At 35.7% G+C, this 21,423-nt stretch overlaps 2 protein-coding genes across 2 annotated transcripts; both read left to right on the top strand.

The window, feature by feature from the left end:
- The first annotated feature begins 419 nt into the window (after nucleotides 1-419).
- LOC149420504 (sodium channel protein Nach-like) lies at nucleotides 420-20,368 on the top strand. Its single transcript, XM_089636374.1, has 9 exons — nucleotides 420-619; nucleotides 4,381-4,581; nucleotides 6,124-6,280; nucleotides 10,990-11,135; nucleotides 13,105-13,258; nucleotides 15,440-15,770; nucleotides 16,629-16,827; nucleotides 17,645-17,751; nucleotides 20,214-20,368. Exons 1-9 carry the CDS (start codon nucleotides 420-422, stop codon nucleotides 20,366-20,368), a joined length of 1,650 nt encoding a protein of 549 aa, XP_089492500.1.
- On the top strand, nucleotides 7,598-10,356 carry LOC149420505 (uncharacterized). The gene is made up of 2 exons (XM_089636299.1): nucleotides 7,598-7,708; nucleotides 8,549-10,356. Exon 2 carries the CDS (start codon nucleotides 8,941-8,943, stop codon nucleotides 10,354-10,356), a length of 1,416 nt encoding a protein of 471 aa, XP_089492425.1. The 5' UTR covers nucleotides 7,598-7,708; nucleotides 8,549-8,940.
- Nucleotides 20,369-21,423: the final 1,055 nt, after the last annotated feature.

The raw sequence follows: 21,423 nt of genomic DNA, 5'->3' as shown, positions 1-21,423 counted from the left end.
AACAGGTAATTTCTTTTAACAACAAACATTGATTTGTTTCGAAAGAGAATAACGCTATTCTCTTTCCAATCAATTCAATACTAGTCCTCGATAAAAGTCGCCCGGAGGTGACTCAACGAATTATTGATTTTAATTTAATATAAGCGGATGTTTGTACTAACCGGATATCCTTTTTCGATGTACACTAAAACAGGATATCCAATCGACCATACATTATTCTACTTGGTTGTCACAACAGTTTGCTTGAACACCATTAGGAACCTTTTATAATACTTCAGTCGTTGGAAAGGAGTCGCTACTCTTCGTTACAGGGAAGATTGAGTTTTCATCTTTTCTCTGAAAATAACTTAGTAATTTAGTCAGCTTAAAAGAAAAAGTTATATATATTTATAATGCCGAAGAGGAAAAATGCAGAGAAAATGGAGAAAGCATGGAATAAGTCCAGGAATCAGGAAAAGGATAAGGTCCTTCCAACAGTAAAGGAAATCTCTCACCGCTGGATGATCATAAAAGAGGCAATTAACAGGAAGAGTAAAGCCAGAACACACAACTATCTGCAGAACTCATCCATCAACTGTTATGGATACCTTGCAGATGGTACATTGCAATGGGAAGAGAAGTAAGTTTTGCATTTAGCCTTTTAATTATTAATTCACACAAAAGAAAGACTGAGGACGAGGGTTTTAACTAAATATGCATCGAATACCGAATACTCGGCCGAATCGCCGAATATTTGGTAGAAGTCCCGCGCATTGTCAATTCAAGATAGATTAGATTGCAATTCAAGATTTATTAGATAGAGATAGATTTTTATTTAAAAAGTGCTCGTCTCGATCGTAAGGCAAACTCTTACAACTGGTGGTCTGCAAACGAACAACAATATCCAAACCTAATTACTAATTTTGACTGTGCGTCTGTAACTAGGTTCAATGTACTGTGGAACTCGGATATACTCACAATACACTTCACTTTTTAACTTTTAACCTTAACTTTTCCGTATAGTAAGTAAGTAGGTACCTGCCCATCAACTCATATTTAAAATAACGGATCATTAAAGAAAAAAATAACTAAAACTGACTATGCAAGCATAAAAGTATGAATTTACATTTGGGAATAATAATATATTTTAATGATTTAAAATTTAGGTGTAGCAAGCAAAACGCTAGTCTTCATATTGATACTCTATGATTTCAACAATTTACACTCACTACACTGTTTAAAAACATCTATTTGAATTTAGATTTTGTTTTCTTGATTTAATGAATAAATTAATGAATTAATGAAATGGAATATCGAAAGTGGAAATTAACCCACATCCGTAGGGGAGGGTGAGGCGCGTTGAGACGGGGGCGTGTTGAGACATCGCGTTTAAAATTCCCGCTAGTTGACTTTGCTGCGCGCGCATCGCGCCGTTTCGTGTGAACCCCGCACCGCCAGTTTCTGTCAAAACGGTGGTGCCGTGTGGTCGATAGAATTAAAGTTATACGACAAAGTAAGATTTTTAAGTACTAAACGAACTTTTTCAAGAAATTTTCGAAGTCGTCTGCCAACCTGCTAACACTCGGTAAGTCGTTATATGTTTTTTTCTCCACAAACTGTATCTTTTGACTGTGTTATTAGTTATAAATGAAATGCGTACGTCAAGTATGTTTACTTGCATGGCCATTTTTATGTAAAATCGTCGGGTGGGGCGAGTTCTTACATCAAGGCGGGGGCGAGTTGAGGCAGACATAACTCGCCGCTAGAATTTAGTTTTTTTTACGTTTATATAAAATATGCATTGATACAATATGTGTTATGTAAACAGGCGTATGTTTTTTTAACATAATATGAATGTATATATGTACCATTATTACCTAGATACATTTCCTTTTTGTGCCTATTTGTAATTTTTTTTTCAGTCTTGCAAAATGGTCCGAAAATATAAAAAAAGACGAATAGAGGGGAAATTCCAGAAAACGTTTATGAACAAGCTGCAGCTGAAATCATTACTACAAACGTGTCACTTCGAAAAGCTGCAGTATCTTTTGGAATTAATCATATGACACTAAAGCGGTTCATCGAAAGGAAAAAAGCTAGTCCTCTTACAAATTGTAAGGTGGGATTTTCCAATCCTGGTCAAGTTTTTACTCATGCACAGGAAAAAGAACTTGCAGATTACACCGCAAAATGCAGCAAAGTTTATTATGGGCTTAATACAACTGATGCAAAAAAGCTTGCGTATGAGTATGCGTTCCAAAATGTAACGAAAATTCCGGAAAATTGGAAGAAAACTCAAAGCGCTACAAAAGATTGGTTAATCAGCTTTATGAAAAGAAATGCAAATTTGTCTATCCGTGCACCAGAAGCCACGAGTTTGAGTCGTGCCACTAGCTTTAATAAGCAAAATGTGGGTTTATTTTATGATAACCTATCTAATATTCTTGATAGGTTTAAGTTTGAATGCCAAGATATTTGGAATTTTGACGAAACAGGTGTAACGACAGTGCAGAAGCCAACAAAAATATTAGCTGTGAAAGGGGCACGGCAAGTTGGAGTAGTAACATCAGCAGAAAGAGGCACGCTCATTACGATGCTGATTGCAGTTAGTGCTAGTGGAAATTCTGTTCCACCACTCTTAGTATTTTCACAAAAGTATTTTAAAAATCAGTTCATTTCTGATGGACCACCTGGATGTATTTGAGCTGCTTATCCAAGTGGTTGGATAACAGATGAGAACTTTTTACTTTTCATCCAGCACTTTACAAAGCAAATTCGGTGTACCAAAGAAAAGCCCGTTTCGCTACTTCTTGACAACCATTCGTCCCATTTATCGATAGCAGTATTAAACTACTGCAAAGACAATGGTGTACATCAATTATCATTCCCACCTCACACAATGCACAAGTTGCAGCCCCTAGACAGGTCGGTCTATGGACCTTTTAAACGATACTTTAATAATGGTGCGGATGGTTGGATGAAAGAACATCCAGGGCGGACCATGACAATATATAATCTGCCTGGCATTATCAAAAAAACTCTTCCGCTTGCTATCACGCCAAATAATATAATGGCAGGATTTAATTCAAGTGGAATTTTCCCGTTTAATAGGGATATTTTCATAGATGAAGACTTTCTTCCATCGGAAGTTACAAATCGTGCTGAGGTGCCTTTGACAGACTCCTCTGCTGCTGATCTCACAAGAACACCATTGCAAGACCTAACGAATGCAGAAATTGAAGAAAAATTGTTGGACCCTCAACCATCAACTAGCGGAACCATTAAACCTATGTGTCAGAAAACGCCAGAACAAATCCGGCCATTACCCAAAGCTCAACCAAGAAAGAACTTTCCAAATCGTAAAAAACTTACGAGCGCAATTTTAACGGACACCCCTACAAAGAAAAAAATAAAATTAGAAGACAAACTAAGAAAAGAAAATAAAGAGAATTTTTTTTTTAAAAAGCGTATATACAAAACTAACTAAAAAAAAACAAGCACCCAATAAAACAAAGGTGTTGTCAAAAATAGAACTATATAAAAAAAATATTTTAGACGCAAAAAAACGAATTTTGTGTCCACATCATCCAGTGAAACTGAAGAGGAGCTACCACTTATGGAAACTGACGACAGCGATGCAAACGAAGAAGAGCAATGTATATTTTGTCGTAACCCCTATTCTAATGATATTTCTGGTGAAAGATGGGTGAGGTCCATAAAATGTCATAAATGGTGTCATGAGTTATGTGCCGGAGTGGATGAATACATTCCTGACTTCATCTGCGACTTTTGATTGACTGACTGAGATTTATTTTAAATGTTTTTATTTTTTTATTACATTGGAGGTATACTAAAACCACTTTTATTTAACTGATAATAATATATTATCGGGACTTTCGTTTTTACCAATTTTATTTCGTAACTACCTTATGCTATTACTGAATTATTTGTTCGTCTCAACACGCCCCACCCCCGTCTCAACTAGCCCCACGGGTGGGGCGTGTTATTATTCCATATTTTGTAAAATAATATTTTGTCACTTAATTGGTATGTTAACAAGGTTAATAATACCAAAATAATGTAGCCAAAAAGTTATTTGTTTCCATTAAAATGTCAAACCATTGATTTCATTAAAGATTTTTCTACTACACTCAGTTTTGTAATTTAGTCACAACACGCCCCACTCTCCCCCATCCGATATAGGTGAAACTCAGCAAATAGTCTTGTTATTATACTATACACCAATGAAAAACTCTGAAAGTTTATTCCATAGAATCAGAGTTTTTCATTTGTGGCTACAGTTAGTCAATCATACGACGGCGTCAGAATATTTCGGTTCCAATTTTCAATCGGAGTTATACCCCCCTAGGCAAAGTTCTAGTGTTATTAATTTGTTCTTAGGTTGGTGTGGTGGTGCGTCCACATCTGCGCCATGGTGGCCACTGGCTACGTGGTCTGGGTGGCTGCCACCAAGGCCAGCCTGACGGCCACCTCGCGCAACCCCGACGGGATCTCGGTCAGCGACGTTCCCTACCCTGGATTGGCACTCTGCTCCGTCAACAAATTGAGCAAGAGGAAAGTTGGTAATCTGGCTAAACAAATGTAGGTTAAAAGTAATCTAGTAGATAGTTCTGTGAACAGTAGACCTCGCATACAAAAAGTGTGCTGCTAATTTTCTCTTATATCCATCTATTTATATATATTATATTTATAAATGATTGTTTCATTATCATTGAAAAAGAAGATAATGCTAATAAATCTTTACGAAACATGAAACAGAAAAATAAAAGTCTTAATTAGGAATTAAACCCAGGATCTCTTGTTTTATCTAGACAGGCGTCTCAAATCACTCGACCATTGGGACCTACTAATTAAGCATCATATTTTATTGGTCCAGTTGTTTGAGGTTCCTGTCCCGGTTGACAAGAAATCCTGGGTGCAATTCCTAGTTGTGACTGTTATCTTTTTATTTTTCTGTGTCTTATTCTGTTTCATGTTTTGTTTAGATTTATCAGTATTATCTTCTTCTACAAAGATATATTACATTGATGGGTACAACCTTCAAATAAGCTTAAAAGATAAAGTTGTTCCTGAATGTTTCTTTGTTTGTCCCTTATAGACTTAGTCCCTTAAAGCCTTAAACTATTGGACCGATTACTATGAAAATTTCGTTATTTTTGTATTTTATGCTCTGATTAGAATCAAGAGTGTTTAAAGAGTGATTTGAATGGTAAAAGTAGTCGGGTACATTCTAGAAGAAGACTTAATGTATTATCTGTGCACTGGAACGAGATGCGAAGTTGATTAAGGTCGTCGTAAAGTAGTTTGTTTAACGGTAACAACGTGGATTTCATAGTACTACATGAAGTGAATGGTAGATAAACTCGGAGATGCCCGAGGAAGACATGAATCAAATAATTATTTGTGGTAAAATGAGACGCAAATGATGAACAGAGAAAGAGGTGTAAGGAGAATGTTTGACTTGGAAGTTAAAGCTTGAAGAAGAGGTTGAAGACGCCGGAGAAGATATGGCCCGATCAAGTGAAAGAAATTCTTATTGCAATACAATAATATTATTTCCACATTAAAAATGCACCCAGTTGTCAGGTACTCTAGAATTTACAACCTCAAGACTTTACCTTAACCATTCAGGATTCCAGAGAAGGGCTCCATACCAGAAGTGGCTGCCAAATTCAACAGTGGGTGGTGCACTTACGATTTGTACAGGGTCAGCAGTTTTGTACTATCTGCAGTATGTGCGGGCCCCTGCGCAGTTGCTCTCAGCTTCTGAGAGTCAAACTTGACTCTGCCAGTTGTTTTCTTGCTACTGGCCAGTTGTTTCACAAAACTGAAATGATAACAAAACTTGAATAGAACCTTCAAAGAACTTGAAAATCAACTGTGAAATTTGATGAATTGTTCAAATTCTGTGAAACAATTCATCAAATTTCAACGTTCATTTCCGGGTTCTGTGAAAGTCTTATTCAAGTTATGTTATTATATAACAATAGGTTAGTTGCTTGATAGAACTGAAATCATAACAGAACTTGAAAATAACTTTCACAGAACTTGAAACAACCCGTCCTTATATTAATATTCACAAGGGTTATTTTACGCAGTTATTGATTGAGGATATTTTTCTAGTATTGCCAACGGCCATTCTGAATACACTGAATCTGAGTTGGTATTTCTTCTCGGATATTTGGGACTGACGTTTGATTTTGTGGATGCCCCCAATGATGAACTGGAAGTCATCCACAACTTGCTATTTCCCTACAACTTGGAAAATCTGATGCGAAGCGTAAGAAAACTTTCGACACTTACTTTGAACTAATTATTAACTATCCCGCAGCCAAGTGGGGGAGTAGGTAGTACCCAAAATTACTATCCTCCTTATATTAGCTTAAATACAAATACTTGACATTTGATTTTAGTGTTTTACGTATTCCTGCGCAAATACATAAGTTACCTTTAATAATTGACTGAATAATTGGGATTTCTATAGTTTAAAAGCCCATAAGACAGACAAATGCACGGGCTCGTCGGAAGACCTACTTGGTTACAGACGTTTTGTTTGGCATCTTGGCCTGTCAAGAGTTAACACAGGCAATTGTAAATGATTAAAACCAATGGATGATGATAAATGATACTATATCACTGTTTAATTAATAAATCATTAACATGGAAATATATGTGTTCATTAACACGAATAAAGTGGTTTTATTATGTTAATATCAAAATATTTTTGGTTCGTTCCCTGTTTAAAGGTTCACATCACGAAAGATGGGGAATGGCGTTGGGGTACAAAGTTTTGCAAATAATTATATCAAGGACCGGTCAGTGGCTAAGTTGACATCGCGTTTGGGTCCCACCCAGGCGTAGTGCGTTCAATTCCTCGGCTGGCTAAGTCAAGTAATATTTTCGGTGGTGGTAGTGAGAGATTTTCAAATATTGTCAGGTTATTCGTAACCCGGGAATGTTTGACTTTTTGAAAAAAAAAGCAAGAAAGAAAGGATATAATTTTATCGCACGACATAACTACTTCAAAATGTTGCAAAATTTCTCTTTTTTGTTGTGAATTCTGCGCTCACCGAAGTATGCATATTTGCAATCAGATATTCTGTTAAATGGTTTAGGGTCATTCCGCCGTTTCTTTCAAATCGCATGTTCTTGCAAAAAAGTCATATGAAAAATAATGTTTTTCAAGAAAGTTTTATTGGAAAATGTAGTTATTTAAAAAAGGAAAAAGTAGTATTTACCGGATTAGGCATTTGTTACTTAATAACTTTATGGTATACAAAAAACATGCTAAAATCTCATTACCTTCCCCGTGTAAATGAGGGACCGGTAAATTGATCAATAAATAAGAACATTTTACACTAGTAAAATCACTACATTCATTAATCGACCTGAATGTACAACTAATTTTGCATATTTATTGGTGTTTAATTTATTTTTAAAGTTACTGTATCATAGAAAGAATTGAGATTTTGTTTTTGTCCAGAAAAAATCGCTGTCGTCTTCCGCCAAAGCGGTAATTAAAATTGTGACCGTGTTTGTCACTGTTCGTCAGCTGTACCCCACCCCGCGCCTCCGTTACTAATCAGTGTACCGCTATATCTGGACGGGGGAGGACGTGCGTCGCTGAATAAAGAAATATCTGCGATCTCCGTGCTCGAAAACGACTTTGTCACCGACCAGGCATCATTACCTTCCAGCATTTTTTAAAGTAAGTACATGTTTTAAAAATTCGAATCATGAACCTATAAACTATAATTAGTCGGACTATTTTTTATTGAAACATAAAGATTTGTAATGTCATTATTAAGCGAGTTATTAAGGAAAGATTGTCAAAACCTCATTACCCTCCGTCTCATTACCTTCCGTATCGTAAAATTTTTTGCCGGATGGTAATTTAGAGGTGTGGAGGGTAGTGATAAATTTGTAAGGGTTATTTTTACGTGCATCTGGGACCATGTTTGGGGGTTCATAAAAGTTAATATTATCAATAAAAGCAGTTTCTTGCGTTCTAGCGTCGGACAATTTCAGTTTTGGTGAAATACATATTTTCGTTTTATCTATTTACTGATATGGAAAAACAATCTGTTAAAATTTACCCTGCGAATTTTTATTTGAAAATCGATTTTTTTATTCAATGATATAATTATAATTATTCAAATGTAAACGAATAATATATAAAACAAATGGTTTAACTATTCCCCTACAGTCACAATTATTTTCATTACTTATCTTCATTACTTCAGTTGTCTATTAAAACAGATGAATTTTTACAAAATTTCAAGTTTCTAAACAAATCCAGATTTTAACAAAAATCTATATAAAGGGCATTATTAAGAGTCCAACGCAAATTTCTTGATTAAAAAACCATATCATTACTGTTAGATTTTAAATCATTTAGGGAAAAAAATATTAAACAAAGATATAAAAGTAGTGTAACAATTTTTGGGCTCTCCTGTAAAAGTAACGAAATTGAAATTATCCATATTTGTTATTCAACTTCTCACTTGATCCGATACTTATGATAATTTTTCTTTATTATTTGTTACAGGCTAAACACCATAATCCACAATGGCAAAGTTAAATAAAAAACTGAAAAAAGAAGAAAAGTTATCCAAGGACAGGCTGCGTAAGCAACAAAAATATGCTGAGATTAAAAACAATCCGGAACTGTACAGTCTTCAGAAAGCGAAAGAAAAAAAAGATACTTAATGCGAAAAGCGCAAAAAAAGATTTGCAGCATTGAAGATATGAGTGAAAGAGCCCAGAGAGAGCAAAGACGAAGATGACGAAAGAACTCTGTAAATTATTGGAAGAAAAAAGAGGAGCAGCGTAAAATAGAAACGATTACAGTAGAAAATATGCCTCCAATTCATGAAAATGTCAAGGAAGTACCCAATAATGTGCAAAATACTCTAGATCCTGACCCTCTCGCAGTCGAGAATGAACAACAAATCATTAAAAAAAAATGTGCGTGGTCTAACGAATGTTAGAAAATTGAGGTATAGATCATTGAAAATCATTAAGACGTTACAGGACCAGATAAGCAAACTCAGGAACGAGAAAAGAAACGAACAAAAGAAATTGAAGGCGTTGCAGCTACAAAACGTAAATAGACCAATCGAAGATACAGTAGAGAAAAAAGTAAACGACATAGTTAAATACATCCCAATGAATAAAGTCGAAGATGTAAAAAAGAAATTGTTGTTCAGTGAATCGCTGTCTCGAGGATTAAATGAAAAATACAAGGCTTTAAAAAAAACAGAGAAAAGACAGTTTGCGAATGAAATACTGAGAGACAAGAACAAGCTAAAGAAATATAAAGTACTCAGTAAAGTTCCCTTTCAAATCAGAAAGACTTTAGCTGAAAACAAGAATAACAAAACAAATGAAATAAAACGGAAGATACAAGATTTTTTTGAAGAAGATGTAAATAGCCGGGTAGCTCCCGGAAAAAAAGAATTTGTGAAACGCAAAGGTTTAAAAAAACAGAAAAGATATATTACAGATAACTTCAAAAACCTCCACGGCAAATTCTGCAAAGAACAACAAAAAATCAGCTATTCGACTTTTTGTAAATATAGACCCTACTGGACTGTTTTCCCCAAAAAAGAACGAGACACTTGCCAATGCAAACTTCACTGTAACGTTGATCTTCTCATTAAAGCTCTGAAGAAAGCAAAGATAATTGTAGAAGGATCAGCGACAGAAGTATTGAAAAGCCTGTGTTGCGATACTAATAATAAAGAATGTCTAGAAAGATCATGTAGTTCATGCAAAAATAAAACATTGAATTACGGAGAATTTAATAACAGCACAAACATTAACTACTATGAGTGGACAATAGAAAAACAAACCTACAGGGGAAAGGATGGAATCCAGAAAATGAAAACCATAACAACTAAAAAGAAGCTCGAGGACAACCCTCGTAAAATAATCGAAAAGTTAGATGCCACCATGGATGTTTTCTTAAAACACACACGAAACATCGTAATGCAGTACTCCGCTATCAGAGAATTGAAAGATAATCTGACAGACACGGAGGTTCTCATACATGTTGATTTTAGCGAGAACTATTGGTTGAAATACCATGAAGAAATTCAGTCCTTTCATTTTGGTGGCAGCCGAGGACAAGTCTCTCTTCATACAGGAGTACTTTACTATGTAGACAGCCAGACGGGTCTTCCTTCAACCAAATCATTTTGCACGATGAGTCGGTGCCTCAATCATGATGCTTCAGCTATATGGGCACATCTAGTACCTGTTCTGAATATGGCGCAGGATTTGGTTCCATCGCTTGCAACGATTCACTTCTTATCTGATTCGCCATCTATTCATACAGATATTGCAAAAGCATAAGTAAGCAGAACTGATTACGTATGAAAAAATGTATTTCTTGTCTCCAATGTTCAAAAGTCTGAATAAAGCATTTAGTTTTTCACTATAATAGGTTTTTCTTCTTTTTCCTAATCCGCTCACCACGTCAAATGATACTTAGCATGATTTGAAATCTATTTTATTATTCAATTTCTATTCAAATTTCATTATTCACAGACATTTTAAGAACCTTAAACATGTTCACTACCATCTATTAATATTTCATTACCAAACTTCATTACCATCCAAATGTTTAAATTACCATCCAACAGTTTTTCATTACCATCCACACCTTCATTACCTTCCATCAATTTTCTTCGAATCCAAGTGTCGCACAAAGGTGCCCTTTTCACTTTTATACATCTGATAGGTACGGGAACCCATTTCTATAAAAATATATAGTAAAAAGGCAAAAAAAAAAAAATCCGCGGAAACAGGCAAATTTGAACGAAACGGCGGAATGACCCTTTAATAATTAATTACATAAAAAATCATATTTGTTTTATGTCAGTCAAAGACTGCTTCCATGTAGCCTCGTGAAATAAAGAACCTGAAACTGTGTTGAGGAGTGAAATCAAAACAAGATTATTAATAATAAAAAGGCTCTTTTTGCAGTTAGCTCCAGATTGTGAAGAGTTATTGGTGCGATGTCTTTGGAGGAACGAAGTAAGAAATTGCTCCGAACTGTTTGCTTTGCACAAAACGTCAGAGGGGTATTGCTGCACATTCAACTACATTCGGGATGACGACAATTACTTTAAGTATAAATAATGAAGATTTATTATGCACATAAATACTGCCTCGAGACACAATATTCAAATATACAGGGTGTCCGGAAACTCGTAGTACAAGCGGGAAACTGGTGAATCTACATCACATTTGGAGTCGATTTTGTAGTATATATTTTTTTTATTTGAGCTTTCGTTATCGAGTAAATCGAGTTTGAAGTTGATTTTTTTTTTTTTTTTTTTTTTAATCAAATTCTTATAAATTATTACTGAAGATCAAAGTACCCAACTAATCAAAACTATTTGAAAGTAAAACAAATGAAGAAACTCGGATTTGAAGCATTATTTTGAAATCAACCTTCATTTAACCCGGTGTAATCATAAAATATTTCTTCTCTGCAGGGTTAAAACATCTGTTATTCAACCCTAAACACCAGAAAAAACTTTAACCCTAAAATAGCCGAAAAATATTTTTTTTTGGTTTTTTTTTTTTTTTTGAAAATGCTCAAATCAAAAAACTTTATGTTTTTTTGGGTTCTCCATGTGGTGTAGATTCTCCAGTTTCCCGCTTGTACTACGAGTTTCCGGACACCGTGTATAACTAAACTAGAACTGTAAGATTTATATCTTTTTATACATAAATATTTTAGTTTGATTATGCAATCCGAGCATTCCATAACTGAATGTAATTTGACCAATATAAAAATAATACCAGAAATAGGCCACTTGCATGCATTTTATAATCACGAAAGATTTTGAAAATGTTACCAAAAAAAATTGAAACAAATAGTTTTTTAAATAAACAAGTCCATTTTTATAGTTCTTGACCTCTCTATATAAAAATGCTAGCTTTAAGATTCTTTATTATTTAAATAAAATTCAGCACCGATTTTGTTTTAATACGGTAACACTGACCTTCCATTGACTTTGCGTTTTGCATGTGACATTATTGATATCATTTTCACCTAACTTGTGCCTTCATGCATTGTTTTACGAAATTATAAAATAATCCAATCATTTGAAAAGTGGTTGAAATTTATTTTGGTCAGTCTGACAATTTGCCGAGAATAGATTCATTCATGATGACAATCTTAGCATATACCTTCTGACCAATGACGGCTGGTGACTTTTGAGTGTAATAGAGTGCTAAGTTGGAAAAATCGACATTATGGGTATCGTTTAGTTCTAAACGATTTTTTTTCAACAATTCCGTTTTTTTTGGAGAGGTTTTCAGGAAATTTCAGCATATAGAAATTAAATAAAAAAACCTTTTCGACTACAACAACATCAAAAATGCCATTTTTTAAAAATATATTAGCACTCTAGTACACCCAAAAGTTACGAGAGCCGCCACTGCTTCTGAGGACTTCATTTCTCGGTACAACAAAACCTTTTTTCAATAGCAGTATTTTTGCACAAAGAAACTATACAGGTATAAACTATAACCGGTCTGGGGCTGCGTAGCGATCGCGTTTGGGTCCCACCCAGGCGTTGTGTGTTCAATCCCTCGCTGGAAAGTCCTCCATCGTAACACGAGCAACTTTTTCGTCTTACTGTGGTGGTAGTAGGAGATTTTCAAATATTGTCAGGTTATTTGTAACCCTGGAATGTTTGTCTTTCTTAAAAAAAAAATAATAAAATCTTTAGTTATTTATGATCTCTTTCCCTGCGGTAGTTAATAAATCCTCGTTTAAATAAAACACAACATAGAACCCGTCCTTGTCAGAATTTTGTCAAATATTATGACATGAAGTTCGTACGTTCTTGACGTGCTTCCGGCTAAGCAGCTGGTATTTTTTTTTTAAATTTAATTTTAAACTGATTTTTGGCTACATTTTTTTCGTAACTATAAAAAAATTATGCCCGGTCCTATGAAAAAATGGAACGATTTCACGGAATTTTTCAAAAAATCGCTCGGTTTCAAAAATACGATAAAAAATTAAAGTATTACACCAAATATAGATTTTTTTAATGTGATGTAAGTGGCTTATTTTTGAAACAGTACAGTGCAGTTAATAGAATTCTATTTTAGGAGCAACTCCTCAACAAGGGAGCGAATCATGGGGGTGACTGGACAGGACAGAGGACTCTCCGTTTTAATGAACCCCCAACTGGAAGATTACCTGTTTACCAGAATGCCCAATTTGGGAATAAAGGTATGGAATTTTTTTGATTTGTAGGCTTATGGACAGTTATTATTCAATATGGAACTCGGGGAAGCAGTAACAGATGTTTCAGTTGCGCGATTACTAATGCTGAATCACTATTTTGATTAATCTTTATAACGAATTGGTGCACATTATGAATACCAAAAAATATGCTTTAGATAAATTGAAGGTTTTCTTATTGTTTCGCTTGAGTAGAATACACATAAAAAATAAATTACTCAATAAAATATATAAATGTAAGCTACTAAAAATTTTTTTTTCAATAGAAATGTATGAACTCGTAAAGGAAACAACTTAATACAACAAAAAAATACAATACTATAGTTTAGATTATCTGTGGTAGATTCACTTGATTAACTTTTTGCTTTCTTATAAAATTATTTACAAAATAAATAAAAAAACAGTTTTGTGCTCGAAATTGAACGTTTCTAGACTCCGTTTGTCAAACGATTTTAATACCTACAATATATGTAAGGTATACCAAGAATATACACATTTTTGGCTTGTAGGTTCCTCTTAACTATTCACTACCGCTAAATGACGTCATTAAAATATTCTACAAGCTTCTTTATGATGAAGGGAAAAGTTTCCGGACCGGGTTATCTCTCGAAGAGGTGATCACAATTGGCCACTGACATCTTGTGATTTAACACCTTGCGACTTCTTCCTTTGGGGCCACGTGAAAGAGAAGGTCTACGCCAACAGTTCAGCGTCGATTCAAGACCTCAAAGATGGAATTCGTGAGGCTATCGAGGACATAAGGCAGTCACTTTGCGATTTGGTTATAGAAAATTTCATGAAAAGGATATGGTCCTGTAGGCGTGGTCGTGGTGGTCATTTGACTGGTGTTATTTTTCACTATTAACGGCATACTTTCTTCTTTATAATTAAATAAACATTCGATTATTTATATTAAAAAATGGCATATTTCTTTGAATATCAAAATAACACCTCTTATTGGAAAACACTGTATTTATGAAATTTCAAAATCAAAATTTTGATATAATTATAAAAATACTAATTTCGGGTATGCCTCTCCGTAACTCCGTGACTTGCAGAACTTTGCTTTGAATGTTTAATTTTTTTTAGTTCAACTTTTTGAAGTGAAACTTCTTTAGGCGCGTAATGGATTTTCGGGGACGGAGTAAAACCGAGTCAGGATCGACACGAAAATGCGGGTACCCCCACCACCGCTCACCGTTCACTGTCCCTCTCTCACCATATGCGCTTGTTGAGGTGGGGGAGCCGCTCACGAACGTTCTCTCTCTTCTCTTCTTTCCTCTCTCTCAGACACCAGCGAACTGCGCCACGCCAAGCATCAGCTGCTTGGTTAGTATACTGCGTCGTGAGTGTAATACGAGTGAAATACGTAATTGATTGTGGTTCATACGGTTTGGTACAGAATTTCAGTGTTAAAAATGAGTAGTGACGAGATAGAGGTGATGAACACATCAGTGGCACAAGAGGAAATATCCCCTGAGAATCACCAAAGAAGAGGAGAGTCTGATTCACACAGTGATGACATTAACATAAGGTAAATATAACCTATAAGAGTTGATAAATATTTCACAATATAGTAGTATTGTTGGAATAGGATTGTTTAATATATTGGCGAGATTATATTAACAGTGAAATATGATGTAGGAATGTCGTTACAATCAAAGCAATGGCCAACAGGCGGTACAGACAGCGGAAAAAAGAATTAAAGCCTCCCAAACCTCAAGCTAAAACGGCAGCAGAACGTTGTAAAGCATACAGAGACCGTCAAAAACTTTTTAATTGTAATATTGTTATTTATGTAATATTGTATACTTGTGAATAAATTGAAAATTTTTGGAACTATACATTAATCGAACGTCATTCATCTATAAGAAAATATTAGAAAAAGCAAATCCATGCTTCGTCGTTGAATTATTTAACCTCTAATTTTCAAACTAACCTAAGAGAGAAAATAGAGATGATGAAATGAAAATAGAGAGAGAGGAATACTAGAAGTTTCACTTCTGTCTTGCGTAGGCTTGACACACCCACTTTTTTTAATCTAGATGTGTACGACGAAGGAGATAAACAATCAGTTTTCTTATACCTTCATGGGGAAAGCGTGGGACCACTCCGATACATTCGGTATAATTTTGATCAAGACTAGTATTGTTAGCGTTCCTTCTCCAGGTGATGATATTCAACCCACCAGACTTCCCCGATGTCCCCAGCGGCGGTTGCCTCGAACAGATCGTCCCTCCAAAGACCGAGCAATACATCACCATGGACGCCACCGTGGTGTCATCGTCAGCGGCCATCTACGAACTACCTTTTCTGGTGCGGGGCTGCTTGGTGGAGACAGACCTGACCTCCATCTACGACTCGTACAGCGACTGCGTGGTCAGCTGTAGGATCAAGAGCTCCAGAACTTCTTGCGGGTGCATCCCGTTCTTCTTACCATCTGCTTCTCTGGCTAGTTATTGTGATCTCACTGATAATGGCTGCTTGAGGAAATGGAAGAGTAAGATAATTTTTTTCTAAAACACATTTTACACACGAATTTCACTTTTTTCGATTTGGAAATTGGTTGGGGTTTAATCTTGTTAGTGAAATTTTGCATTTACCGTTGTTATCGATGTCTTAGGCCTGCTAAGATATTTTAATTAACTTTATTCCATAGACAATATTTGTTTGGGGGAGTAAATTCCCATTGTTGTATGAGTTATCGTACAGGAATATTCCTTTTTACTATTTTCGCAAGCATATTTTCGGCTATTCGAAATGTGTTCTAGTTTTGATAGTGTGGAAGAGAAACAAGTGAGAGGTCGTAACGTGCGTGGACGGTTGAAGAAGATTTTGAAATGAATCCAGGGTCCCTGGGGTCCCTGGTGGACTGATCTGCGGAAAATCGTTAACGAGAGTAGCGGGATTATTTGAAAAAAACCTTAATGGTAATTTCAAATATGGTATCGTATTGATCATGTGATTTATGAACGAGAGACGGGTGATAGACCGGTGCATGCGCAGACGGCAGATGGAGATTTTATGTTTGTAATAAAACCAGAGTTTTGGAAAGCAGCCTGACGAATGGGATGTTTTAACAATGTGGGTGACAGATTGACGGCTGACCTGATCTGATATTTTGATCTGCCGTCTGCGCAGACGGCAGCGTGCGCACGCGCCGGAAGATTGTGGTAGTATTTTGTTATGAATCCAGAGCCTTAGAAGAATGCGTGGTCCGGAGAAGACCATCTTGGAAAGCGGCAAGACAAATGAGGCGTTCTTAAAGAGTGACAGATAGACCCGTGCCCAGATGGCATATTAAAGTCCTGTAAAATAGAGACTGGTGATTGCAGAATGAGGTTGTATGATTCATCAGAGACCTGGGAAAACGCGTGGTCCGGGGAAGACCAGGCCCTGGAGAGCAGCGAGACGGCCGAGGTGGTGGAGAAGGGCCCGCCCTGCGCTTACTGCGTGCCGGCCTGCTCCGACACCAGCTACCGGGCACAGCGGTACTCCGTCAAACTGCAGCCGGATGCCGTCAACAACGAGAAGGACTCAGAGAAAGCCCCGTTAAAGTTAGTATACCTATACATGAGAGATTTCGGTCCGAACCCTCTCAATAATCTTTTACACATGATTGTTTCCAAAAGCGTTTATGTCAGGAATGCTGAGTATCTGCGGTTTATCTTCATCAGAGTATCATTAGCTCTAGGAGGAATATCGCGCACCGAGAAAAATCTCTTCAAATTATTGGTAATCCACTTAAAAACGGGACTGCGGGCCACTTCCTGACAAACTTTTAATAAATTCATAAAATTATCAGAACACGTGTTCGTGCACCTGCATTTGTCTTAATAATATTTGTTCACAAAATGCGAAAAAGTTAGGATTTTTATGAACACATTTTCCGATATCCTAACAATTTATTGGTATATTACTAAAAGTTTATCAGGAAACCTGTGAATTCTAATTTGAATTTTAAATATTAATTTGACCTACATTTAAAGTATGTTATACGCCAGAAACTACAAAAATATCTGATTTGTGAACTTATAGCATTTAAAAAAAGGCCTCTGCTAAAAACTTGTAGAAATGAAAGGAGTCCAGTTTGGAGGTGATTAAAACTGTGTGTAATTATCCGATAGACGGCAATCAGTAAACGATTTAAAAATAAAATATATAATTGACAGTAATTTAACACCACAGTAGAATATCATAAAAGATATGACGGAAATAAAAAGGAAGTATTAACGAGCAATTTAAGTTGGTGTATCTTAAAAGATACAAAATGATATGTTGACACACAATAGGTTAATCAAAACCCCAATGAAATTGGAGAAACAGTTCCTGATACACTATTAAAATGTAATAAGTACTTTGAATCTATTTCAGGAAAGGAATTGTTTTCAAGGACCACAGCGCTTTGCACGTCTTCTTCGATAAGGATTCATTCGTTCTTCTTAATCACGACATTCTTTCCTCCTGGTACGATTGGATGAGTAAGTTACCTAAACATTAATTGCTTGTATTCATTATTGAAAAAAAAATCCGTGGGCTTGGAGATTTTGATTCAACCAAGGTACACATTTATACAAAAGCCAACAAAAAATCAAAAAAAAAATAGTTGGACAGGGATTATCCGTGTACCTAATAAATTATAAATTACTATTAAAGTGTATTATTTGCAAAATGTATAATATGTCCAAGAGTGTGGTACATAGAAGTATTTTAAGCGACCCAGAGGCCAACCGAAGAAGAGATGAACTGACTTTGTGGAAGAAGTCTGCTGCAGGATGGGAAGGCCCGGTGACTGAGTGGAAGAAGTCTGCTGCAGAATTGGAAGGCCCGGGGACTGAGTGGAAGAAGTCTACTGCAGGATGGGAAGGTCCGGGGACTGAGTGGAAGAAGTCTGCTGCAGGATGGGAAGGCCCGGGGACTGAGTGGAAGAAGTCTACTGCAGGATGGGAAGGCCCGGGGACTGAGTGGAAGAAGTCTGCAGCAGGATGGGAAGGCCCCGGGACTGTGTGGAAGAAGTCTGCAGCAGGATGGGAAGACCCGGGGACTGTAGGCTAATTATAAGAAATCGGTGTCAGTAGAGAACTTGATGATAATAATATATATATATATTTTTTTTTTTTTTTTTTTTTTTTTAATTTTTTTTTTTTTATTAAAAGTATACAATACAGAATATAGTATATTATATAAAGCATTGTACTCCCAGGAGTTAATAAACTCATTGCGGGAATGATACGCATTACATGAAACATATAGTTGTATGTATTAAATGGACATATGATGGGACATACACAACATTATTATTTCAGATAGTCATTAATAAGTTGAAGTTTGAGCATGTTAGTTTGGGTCTTTTTACATTGACTTGCACATTTGATCTCGTTGGGTAGTTGATTATATTTTGTGTGAGCTATGTATTCTAGGGATCTTAGTCCATATTTTGTTGATTTGATTTTTGGTATATGAAGTTTGTTGTGATTTCTTGTGTTGTGTTGGTGTACGTCGCAATTGTAATAGAGTGTAGTGTTGGAATGTGCCGAGTGTTGAATTACTTGTAATATAGTTTTCGTTATTTCAAAAGTGGGAATGGTATTAAAAGGAAGTATTTGGGTGTTTCTGTAGATGTCTTTGACATGTGTGTCCCAAGGTAGACTGAAAATATTTCGCAGGGCTCTATTTTGGACGACTTGGACTTCTGAAATCATTTTTTTTGTAGCAAATCCCCAGATTCCGGCGAGATATATTAGATGTGAGTGAATCATAGCATGGTAAATCGATTTTAATAGAGAGGGAGGAAGTAACCCGCGAAGTCTATATAAAACACCAGTTATAGGAGTGATTTTGGATAGAACATGTTTAAATTGGTGATTCCATGTGAGTTGTGAATCAATGAAAAGGCCAAGATATTTTGTAACATCAACCCTTTCAAGGCGGTTATTATCAAGACTTATATTAAGACTTACATTTTTTTATTTGCAAACAGTATGTAATGTGTTTTTTTTTATGTTTAGACTAAGTTTGTTTAATCGCAGCCAGTTTGCCAGGCAAGCTATATCCCTTTCCATTTCCTTTTCAAGTTCGTTTAAATCATTATTGTGATAAAGAATCACTGTGTCATCTGCATAGAGTTGTATTGTACCCTTAAGTCCCCATTTAGCAATATCATTTATGTATATTAAAAATAGCAATGGTCCAAGTACGGAGCCCTGAGGCACGCCACATTTTATCGTTCCCATGCTGCTTGTCCCTTTTCCAACAAAGGTCTGACAGTGTCGATTAGAGAGGTAGCTACACAGTAACTTCAGGGGAGTGCCTACTATGCCTAGGTGTTCTAGCTTCTTTAGTAGTATCCCATGGTCAACCGTATCGAATGCCTTTTTTAAATCTATAAATAAGCCTGCAGCATGCTTACCCTGGTCTATATGCTTTTGGAGGGCGTATACAAAATCGAAGGCAGCACATTTTGTGTTAGATTGGTTTCTGAATCCATACTGTTGGGATGCGAGTAAATTGTTTGATAAGAGATATTTAGTGAGCCTAAGTTTAATAACCTTTTCAAAAACTTTAGAGACGACAGATAGGATGGATATATGATATATTATGATATGTTTCAATTTTAAGACATTTTAACCCGACAGTGTTAGCAAACATTACACACAGGAATATTTATCATTTCATTGCCAGCAACCCGGGCGTTACAAGATAATACTTTTAAAACGCTTTCGGCACGTTAATTGTTTTTTCATAGTTTCAGAAGAAGTGTCAATAATTCATGGAACAATAATGTTTTTATGACATTTGATTATTTATAATTAGGTACTTTTTACTGGCTAAATAAAATAAGTCATTGATAATAGTTCAAATGTCGAATGAGCAGGTGATAGCAGGTGTTTGCCATGCGGTGGTCATATGTGGTCATAAAAATGTAATTCTTTTCTTTGCAAAGGTAATCTCGGAGGACTGTGTGGCCTCTTCCTGGGCTGCAGCGTGTTGAGTTTAGCAGAGATATTGTATTTCATCCTGGGAGGACCAGCCAAAGGAACCAAAACTAAGATCGCGCCACTGCGGGAACTCTACTGGCAAGAACTGCGAAGGCTCTGAGCCCTTATTGTCCTAAAATCAGAAATTCCTGCAATTTCAATTGCGTTTGCTATTTTTTCCAGCGTATATTAATAATGTTCATTCACGACTTTGAATAAATGTGAAAATAGAAAAAAAATAGTCGTAGAAATTCCACAGACGTACTTTTTTTACAAAAAATAGCCACCTCTATGATAGATTGCTCTGAATTACTTGAATGAATTGAATTAAGAGTGCAACTCACTAATTCGCACTTCATCCATTTTCAACATATAGTGAATTCGACTTATCTAACACAGAACCTCACAACTCCAAACCTAAAATTAATAAATAGCATTCACACAATACATATTACTCTATGACTATGTAGATTCACCCGCTTCCCCTCTCATCATCTCATCACATCAGTGATAACCTATTTTATAATACCTTATGAAATATTGTAATTGTTGGTTTTACAAATAAAATAATACTAGTCTTTTAGTGTTTTTGTTTACAATATCACCGATGTTTCACAAAACCAAAATACATTTTTGAAGGGCCCTCGGTAATGTTTGTGTTTTTACTTCACAATTGCACTATAGATGCCAACTTTTGAACATCACATATCAACACAATGAGGCTGTCTTCTAATTTTTTATTATGATAAAATTGAATTATGTAAAGAGTAAAAGAAGACAGTAAAATTATTTTTTTCCAAACCTCTGAAAATGACGAAGTTACGAGCTTTCATGATTTATAGAATAACAAGGCTAATTTTTTTTTAAATAAATACAAATATTCACTAGTTACAAATAACATAACAATATTTGTGTTGGAGGAGACGAAAGATTTTGCTTGTGTAATGATAGTGAACTTAGCTAGAAAAGGAATCGAACCCATGTTGCCTGGGTAGAACCAAACACATTTGAGCTAATAATTTTTTAAGGATTGTAGGTAGGAGGAGCTCAGGATAACCTTTTTGTTCTTATTGAAAGGTACTTTGAAATCGGAAAGTGTTGAATAGACTGTAGAAAGTGTAGATTGACTAGGCTTGTTCGCATAACACAAGTTTAAAAACCGACCCGGGATTGAGT

The sequence above is a fragment of the Hesperophylax consimilis genome, chromosome 10 (assembly GCF_061612785.1).
Source record: "Hesperophylax consimilis isolate HC1 chromosome 10, BYU_Hcon_1.0, whole genome shotgun sequence".
NCBI classification, from domain to species: domain Eukaryota; kingdom Metazoa; phylum Arthropoda; class Insecta; order Trichoptera; family Limnephilidae; genus Hesperophylax; species Hesperophylax consimilis.
Note: the sequence above shows the minus strand (reverse complement) of the source record. Positions and strands in the feature narration are given on the sequence as shown.

Bases quoted from the DNA above. Each gene is read 5' to 3' on its own strand.
- LOC149420504 (XM_089636374.1), top strand. From the start codon at position 420: ATGGAGAAAGCATGGAATAAGTCCAGGAATCAGGAAAAGGATAAGGTC. The intron at 11,136-13,104 runs GTATAAATAATG...TTTTTGAAACAG, and splicing joins GATGACGACAATTACTTTAA to TACAGTGCAGTTAATAGAAT. The intron at 17,752-20,213 runs GTAAGTTACCTA...TTCTTTGCAAAG, and splicing joins CTCCTGGTACGATTGGATGA to GTAATCTCGGAGGACTGTGT.
- LOC149420505 (XM_089636299.1), top strand. From the start codon at position 8,941: ATGAACAACAAATCATTAAAAAAAAATGTGCGTGGTCTAACGAATGTT.